Raw genomic sequence first — 7,785 nt, 5'->3', positions numbered from 1 at the left:
CCTGGCGCCTCGGGCGCGTCCGGCCCCGCCCGCCGGTGAGGCAGCCGCCCCAAGCACACACCGGCGGGGGGCCGCGCCCAAACGCGAGCGGAAGCCACGCCAGGGGGGACGCTCGCCCGGGCTTCCAAGCCCCCCTGCAATGCGAGAAGCCGGAGAGGGGGGACGACGGGGGCACACACACACACACACACAGACCGGGAGGGGTCCGCACGCGCACACGCGGCGGCCCAGCGTACCTCCCCCGGAGCACAGGCATGCTCCGGGACCCCACGCGCACTCTTCGGAGGGGCGGGGGCGCCGCTCAACAGGGGCATCCCCCCCCCCCCCTCCCTCTCGTCACCACCAAAGAAGCCAGCATGCACACTACCAGGGTCAGGGCCCCATGAGGGCGCGCACGCAAGCCAGCCCCCCCCCCCCCCCTCCGAACCAAAGACCCTGCGCACGCTCAGGCTCAACTGCCAACCAGCGTGGGCGAGCAGAAAGCGCCGCGAGACCCGGCGAAACATAGGTAGAGAGCGAGAGGCCGAGAGAAAGAACGCGCGCGCGGCGGGGACAGCGGCCGGGGCACGGCGAAGCACACCGGGGAAGAAACGCACCCCCCACGCCGGGCGCCTGCATTTCATAAACCCTGTCCCCGTGCTGGCCAAGTGGCCCCCGGCTCGGGGAAACCGCCGCGGCAGGCCCCCTCCACGCCTGGCCAGGGTTGCGCGAGACCCGCCCTCCGCCGGGAGGCATTTAGGTGCCAAGAGCCACGCAGCGCCCTGGGGCGCGCTTTCCCACCGAACCCCGGTGAGCGCCCTTCGCCCAAAGGCCTGGCTGGCCCTCGCCCCCCTTCCCCCGGCCCCCCTGGTCCCCGCCCTCCTTGACCGCGGTCAAGGAAGGAAGCTCGCAACGGTAGGGCCGCCTGCCCAAATGAAGTATCCAATATAATATGTCCTTTAATGTGCTACTTTGCCTGACCCATCTTTTCCCCCCCCCCCCCCCCCACCGCCCTGTGGATGGTCGTCACACATGGGCTGGCCAGTTGGACGCCCATTTCGCGGCGATCCCCAAGTGTGTGTCTGCCCTCGAGAAGGGGGCGTGCGCGCGCGCGCCGGAGCGCAGGTCGAAGCGCCTTGAGTGGGCGGAGCCCCGCCAGATTTGGGAGTCAAACCCCCTCGGGAAGGGCGCCCCCCGAAGAGGGCCTTTACGAGGGCAAAGTAGCACCCGACATGTGACCCGAGCACACCCAGACGGACGGCGAACCACGTGGCTATATTTTGATTATCTCACTCTCGCGTCGCGCGTGCATGTCCGTGTGGGCACGCATTTTTGCCGGGGGAAGGGGAGGTCGCCGTGCAGCGTGCGGGAGACGGACGGACGGACGGACGGACGGGGGAGGGGGGCGGCCGGGGCGGACAATCCTCCCCCCGCCCCTCCTCTTGCGCCCGGCCTCCTCTGCCGCGGCCCACGCGCACAACTAGCCGGCATCCTGCGAGTCGCGATCTGGCTGCTGGACCGACTGGTAGACGAACTGGCGCTTGCGGGTGGACACGCCAGCCCCGGCCGCACCGCCAACCAGGCCACTGGCGCCCAGCGAATCGGTTGTCGGGTCGAAGTTCCCCAGCAGAGAGGTCATCTGCTCGAGGGACAGCGACTCGCCAGACGAGGCGCTGGCCACGCTGGGGGTGGTGCCGCCCCGGCCGCCTGCGTCCTCCTCCAGCAGATAGTCAAAGAAGGACTGCGACTGCACGCGCCAGCCGCCGAGGGCGAACGGGGGCCGAGGGGGAGCGGGGGGAGGGATGAGCCCGGCGCAAGGTCGGGGGACTCGAGTAAGTGGGCTGGCGGCAAAGGACCAAGATATCATGCGCAGCAGGAGGGGGGGGGGGGGGGGAGGCACACGCGCAGAAAAGATGCCCGCAGGAGACCGCCCCGCACCCGGGCGTACACGCACCTTGCTGGAGTTGCTCCGGGCCCGGGCATTCAGCAGCCCGGCGGCAGGCGCTGTGGCGACCGGTGCCGCCCGCGGGAGGAGACTCCGCAGTGAGGAGGAGGAGGACGACGGGCTGACCAGCGAGTCGGTTGAGGCTGACGGCGTGGCGGTCGCCGACCCCCGGGCCGATGGTGGCCCAGATGCCGGCACGCGCTGCTGGCTGCCGCCAGTGCCCCCCATCGGGAGGCTGTCCACGCTGCGGGACTATGGGTCGTGCACACGGCACAGGAAGACATGGTGGGCAGAGTACCCCCCCCCCCCTCGCGGGTCAGTGTGGGCCACGGTGCGCGGTTTGGCAATGCCAGGTTTCTACCCCCCGCCCCGCGACATGGTGCACACATTGGGCAGAGGACAGGACGCGTGGATGCGCTGGCTCGCCGGCTGTCCCTCCTTTTCGCTCTTTCTTCCCCCCTGCCTGTCAAGGGGAAGGGGGCGCAGTCAACCCCCCCCCCCCGCGCCCCGCCTGAAAAAAAAAAAGAAGAAAAAGAACAAGGTCGACGCGCACCATGCTCGCGGCAACGGCGGCCCGGAGGTCCAGCGTGCTGGTCGAGGGGGACGGCCCGCCGGCCGGGGTGACAGCCCCGGACGCCAGTGACGACGAGTACGACCGCAGCACCGACCGGCGGATCATCTGCTCGCTGACCTGTGCCCCGCGCGTCTCCTCGTCGCTGTCCGATCGCATGGCCGGCGGGTCGAAGAAGTCCGCACTGACGAAGGTGGCCGGGTCGAAGGGCTGGTCGCTGGCGGCCCGGCGAGCAGCCTTGCGCCCCCGGCGCCCGGTGGCCCGGGATTCGTCGGCCTGCGCCTGGTCACTTGCCGGGGCGTCGTCCGCGTCTTCGGCGGCCTCGCGTCGGCGCCGCTCGCGATCGCGCTTCCGCCGGCGATCTTCACTCAGGTAGAAGGCCAGTCGCCCGCTGAGGTCCCCCCCGCCGGGGCTGCCATCCGACAGATCCCCATCATCGGACAGACCGAAGGGGTCGGCATCCGAGCCCACGTCCAGGTCCGACCCGCCGAAGGCGCCGCCGGCCGCCAGCCAGTCGGCACCCCCGCCGGCCAGGGGGTCGTCCTGGCCCACGGCCGCCGTCCCGGACACGATGGCCTCCAGCCGCTGGAACTGCTCGCGATCCGACGCGCGGACCTGGTCCCGGAAGAGAGCTCGACTGGCGTCGGCCGTGGCGGCCTCCTCGCGGGCCGTGGCCCGTGACACATCGATGAAGGTCAAATCCTCGCGGGTCAGCCGCTCCTCGCCCGGGGCAGCTGCATCATCATCTGACACATCTCCCCGCAGGGCGCTGTCGAACACCAGCTGTCCTTCTTCATCCTCCTCCTGCGTGCGGCGCCGGGGGCAGAAGCAGCTACATGGTCAGCGGCACGGGGTCCAAGTGAAAATGCCTGCCACAGCCCTCGCTCTCCCTCTCTCTCTCTCCCTCCCCCCCTGGTCCGGTGGCCGGAGGGCGGTGCAACGCACATCGGCCTGCTGCTCGAAGAGGCTTTCCCCACCGCGGCCCGGGCCGGCCCGTTCGGCGCCCGGCTGCCGGGTTCCAGCCTCCTGCTGCGCTGGGCGCTGCTCCAATGACCGGACGTAGGCCTCCAGCTCGGCCCGCTCGATCTCGGCATCCTCCGCCCGGATGGCCTGCTCCTGGGCCAGGGCTTGCAGCTCGGCGAGGCGCGCGCGCGCGCGCGCGATGCGCGCTCGCCGGTGCCGCGGCAGCAGCACCTCCCCATCCACCTCGTCATTCTCCGGGCCGGAGTCCGTCGGCGCCCCGACAGGACCCGGCACAAGCTCCGATTCGGTGGTATCCGCCGCGTGCAGCTCGTCCAGCAGTCGACGGACGCTCGGCCGCAGGGCGCCCCTCTCGGCGCCCTCCTCCTCCTCCTCCTCCTCCTCAGTGTCCTGGTCATCGTCGTCGTCATCATCTTCAGTGCCGCTGGAGTCGGTGGTGCCGTCGCTTGGCTCAAAGTCGGGCCCTCCCTCGTCCGAGTCGTCCTTCTGCCCGGGCCGAGCGAGGACATAGTCGGCCGAGGTGGCCATCGTCACGGGGATGGCCCCGGGCCGGGCCTGGTTTGAGATGCGCGAAATCTTCCGCGCCATGGCGGGTGTGCGCTATGGGGGATGGGGAAGGAGGGGCGAGGCTTGTCAGTGAGTGGGCGCCCCTTGCTGCTGGGTACAAAGCACCACATAGCCCTCAACCCCCCCCCCCCACAATAAACAAAGATACATGCAGAAAAGCCGTGCCCTAGAGGGCATGGCAAAGCGCACCTCCTTGGCCGCGGCTTGGCGGATCAGTGTCAGTGGGTCGATGCGCCGGCGAAGAACCGCCTCGGCCTCCTTGTCTACCTTTGGACCGAGACTTTCGCGTCGGGGCAGAATAGCCGGCAGCGGCGGGTCCAGCAGGCCGGCGACCGGGGCAGCCGCCGGCCTCGACCGCGAGGGGGACAGCAGGGCCATATCGGTCACCGTGGCATCCAGGTCCAGAACGAGATCGATATCGTCGCCGAGGAACGTGGCGCCAATTTTGGGGCTGTCAAGCCCGGGAGCCGGGGCCGGGGCCGGGGCCGGGGCCGGGGCCGGGGCCGGGGCCGGGGGAGAGCTGGCCATCGAGGGCAGAACCCGAGCCAGGATGTCCTGCATGTCGATCTGAATGGTCTCCGACTGTGGCATGCGCACAGGCATACCTGGTGCATGGATGTGTGTTTGTGCGTGTTTGGGCGTGTTTGTTAGCACTATGTGGCCGATGGGCGTATCGGGGTGTACGTGTAGGTACGCACTCGCGAGCTCCCGCTCAAGGGCAAAGCGAGCCATGTCCGGGTCGTCGATCGACTAGACAACAGCAGCAGCAGCAACACCACCACCACGACCAAAAGCAGCAGAAACAGCAGCAGCAGCAGCAACAGCAACAACAACAACAACAGAGAGTCCCGAAGGGGTGGGCGGCCATCGGTCAGGGGCAGTTCAGGCTCGGCAGGTAAGGGCAGAGTGTGCAGCCGGGCCATACCTTGGCAAACGAGGTGATCTTCGGCTGGCGAGAGGCCGTACGAGCCGAACGGCTGTCGGCCTCTGGGGGATGCCCGTTCGCCAGGCCCTCCGAGTCCGACAGCGGCGGGCGATCCACCGAGGTGTGTGGGCCCATGGGGACGATCGGATCAAACAGGGTCGGGTCAATGTCATCCAGATCTGACTCTTCGCCGAAGGGGCTGCCAAGAAGGTCGTCCTCAGTGTCGACCCCCGGCGAGCCAGCCATCGGACTCAGCGGGCTTGGCGGGCTCAGCATGCCAGACGGACTTGGCTGTTCGTCGTCCATGTCACCACCAAGGGTGCCAGCCAGTCGCCGATGCTTCCGAGACAGGCCCAGCGGAGAGGGAGGCGACAGGGCCGGTGGTGGCGAAGGTCGCTCGGAGATCCCGTCAGACATGGGAGGTGTGCTTTTCTTCCCCACGTTGTGCGGTGTCTTGACAAGGAAAGGAGACAGGTGCGCTGCTTTCGGTCAGCTAGGCACAGAGGGGAGGGGAGGCTCGAGAGCTTGTCGTTGCTTTGGTGCCCCTGCGGGGGAGTTCCCTGTCTCCATCTCTCTCTCTCTCTCTCTCTCTGTGTGTGTGTGTGTGTGTGTGCATGTGTGCGTGTGTGCATGTGTGCGTGTGTGCGTGTGTGTGCTTGGAGAAGGTACCGTCGGTCTGGGTCCGGCAATGGGATGGCTTGGCCGTGGGGGTGAGTGTATGTGGCTCGAGCAGCGAAAGGGTGAAGCGAGAGCGAGGGAGGTAGGCCAGGACGTGTGTATGTGTGTGTGTGTGTGCTAAGGGGGGGGGGGAGGCTGGGGTGTGTAGCTGTCGGCACTCCCTGGCGAGATCGACGCGGTGGCCCGCAAAAAAAAGCCCCCGCCAGCCGGGGCCATGCCAGGCGCCTGGCAAGATTTAAAAATAACGTCAGACTCCGTTGGCATTTATTCCCATGTTCCTCGATCAGATCGCCAAGATGTGCCCCCCCCCTTTATCCCTTTTTCCCCCGCCTCCATCTCGCGGGGACAGCAGACACACAGGGATTGTGTGTTCCCCCTTCAAGCGCCCCGACTGGCGGCCGGACCGACCGACCCAGAGGTGGAAAGTCGGGTGAATCCCCGACAGACACGTTTCCCCCTCCCGCCCCCCTCCCCCCTCGTCCAGACTCCCCCAAGATGGGGCACTTCGTAGCTGGTAGCAGATCTGTGCTGGCCTTTTTCCAGAGGTCCGACGCGACGAGGGCCAATTAGAGATTCATAGCCATCTCGTCTCGCCCCCCCCCCTTCCCTCTCTCTCCTTACTTGTTCCTTCCCCTGCTTCGGCTCCTGTTGTCCGGCATCCCTCTCCCGCGGCCCACGGCTCACCAGACCCCATAATGCAGCCCGCCCCGCTCCCCACCCCCGAGGACGACACTCCCGACGAGTATGACGCTCGCATTGCCCGGACGGGCTGCTCGGAACTCAATGACCAGGTGCTCATCTGTTACGCCGATCACCGGGACTGGCGCGTGTGCGCTCCCCTGGTGAAGGCCTTCCGCGACTGCTACGAGCGTCACGAGCGTGCTCGCATTGCCGAAGGCGACCCGCTGGCCATTGCCACTGCACAGGAGCCGGGGTCCCTTTTGAGCACCAGTGGGGCATCGAGCTAGGCGCAGGCCGGCGCCCCACGTTCCTGCGATCCCCCCTCCCTGGCCAAATAGACACGCAAACTGTACATTCTCCTGCCGTGTCTCGCACTTTCCTTCCGAACCGCTGAGAGTGATCTCGCTCCTCCTCGCGCTCGCTCCCTCCCTTTCTCGCTCTTGTTCTCTCGCTCCGGACGGCTGGCGCCCACTCCGGGGATGACTCCCATGTGATGTAAACTCATCCGGTGCGTGTTACACATACAATGTGAGTTAACACCATAAACGCCGGGGACGCGAGAGGAACATGCCAGAATTGCCCCGCCGCCCGGCCGTCCGGGGGGAGCTGGTCACCGGCACGCCCGGCTCGTCCCCCCCTAGACGAGAGTCTCGAAGGTGGTTTCTCTGCGTTGCTGGTCGCCGGAGGATGCGGGTCCTGCCGGGGGAGCATACATACGATGGCGCAACGCAAGCACAGCGGGAGCTGCAACACAGGCGCTGGGCGGGGGGCACTTCCCACCGTGGTGGACATTAATTACACCGGGCGGACGGCTTGCACGGGCGGCGCCTGCCCAACGGGGGGGGGCGGGGGAGGGACCTGCCAGCGGAGGCGCCCATGTAGGCTTCGCCGCCGGTGTGTGTCTCCCCTGGTCTGGCCGGGCCGGCAGCGGGGCGCTTCCCCCCCCCCCCTGATGTCACTTCACTTTTCCGGCAGCTGTCCTGGTTCTCGGTGCCGGCTGGCTGGCCGGGGTCTATGCGTGCGTGCGTGCGTGTGCGTGTGCGTGTGCGTGTGCGTGTGGGGGGTCTCCTGCCCAGACCGCCAGGTGTTTGGCCCACCAATGCACCACAGCCCCTCCCAGTGGCCGGGCCGGGCCGGGGAGACGAGCATACGACACCAATCGGTGCCGGGCCGACGGTCAGGCCCCGCTGCGCCGACTAGAGACCAACATGGGGGTTGCTGGCGCTTCTGCCGGGTGCCGGATCTTGCGCTCTTTTGATGGGGGGGATTTCAAAATGCTTGGCGCGTCGATTGCCGTTGTGTGCCCCTTCTGGGGGCGGCTCCGTCGAGAGCCTGGCCGGGCCCGGCGCAGCGCGATGACAGTGCGGCGCTCGGCTCATTGCCCTTGTCCGCGGGCGGGCGGGCGGGCTGGCGGCTGTTGGTGTCCTTCTCGGTCTTTCCCCCCCCCCCCCCCCCCCC

The 7,785-nt window shown here is 68.0% G+C and overlaps 2 protein-coding genes across 2 annotated transcripts; one reads left to right on the top strand and one right to left on the bottom strand.

Annotated features, from left to right (window-relative positions):
- Window positions 1-1,387: 1,387 nt before the first annotated feature.
- Window positions 1,388-5,739, bottom strand: H696_04230 (hypothetical protein). The gene is made up of 8 exons (XM_009498109.1): window positions 5,638-5,739; window positions 4,969-5,447; window positions 4,742-4,793; window positions 4,233-4,648; window positions 3,441-4,076; window positions 2,478-3,299; window positions 1,934-2,176; window positions 1,388-1,726 (listed from the first exon to the last, which is right to left on the bottom strand). Exons 2-8 carry the CDS (start codon window positions 5,383-5,385, stop codon window positions 1,460-1,462), a joined length of 2,853 nt encoding a protein of 950 aa, XP_009496384.1. The 5' UTR covers window positions 5,386-5,447; window positions 5,638-5,739; the 3' UTR covers window positions 1,388-1,459.
- A 457-nt stretch (window positions 5,740-6,196) lies between these two features.
- On the top strand, window positions 6,197-6,681 carry H696_04229 (hypothetical protein). Its single transcript, XM_009498108.1, has one exon. The coding sequence runs from the start codon at window positions 6,342-6,344 to the stop codon at window positions 6,612-6,614; it is 273 nt and encodes a 90-aa protein (XP_009496383.1). The 5' UTR covers window positions 6,197-6,341; the 3' UTR covers window positions 6,615-6,681.
- Window positions 6,682-7,785: the final 1,104 nt, after the last annotated feature.

This window comes from Fonticula alba (genome assembly GCF_000388065.1).
Source record: "Fonticula alba strain ATCC 38817 unplaced genomic scaffold supercont2.7, whole genome shotgun sequence".
Lineage (NCBI taxonomy): Eukaryota > Rotosphaerida > Fonticulaceae > Fonticula > Fonticula alba.
Note: the sequence above shows the minus strand (reverse complement) of the source record. Positions and strands in the feature narration are given on the sequence as shown.

What these genes read in the sequence shown, in the direction of transcription:
- H696_04230 (XM_009498109.1), bottom strand. Translation starts at nt 5,385, where the DNA reads ATGTCTGACGGGATCTCCGAGCGACCTTCGCCACCACCGGCCCTGTCG. An exon ending in AGATCACCTCGTTTGCCAAG is followed by an intron (nt 4,794 to 4,968) that starts GTATGGCCCGGC and finishes GCTGTTGTCTAG; the next exon opens with TCGATCGACGACCCGGACAT. An exon ending in TCTTCGAGCAGCAGGCCGAT is followed by an intron (nt 3,300 to 3,440) that starts GTGCGTTGCACC and finishes CGCCGCACGCAG; the next exon opens with GAGGAGGATGAAGAAGGACA.
- H696_04229 (XM_009498108.1), top strand. Translation starts at nt 6,342, where the DNA reads ATGCAGCCCGCCCCGCTCCCCACCCCCGAGGACGACACTCCCGACGAG.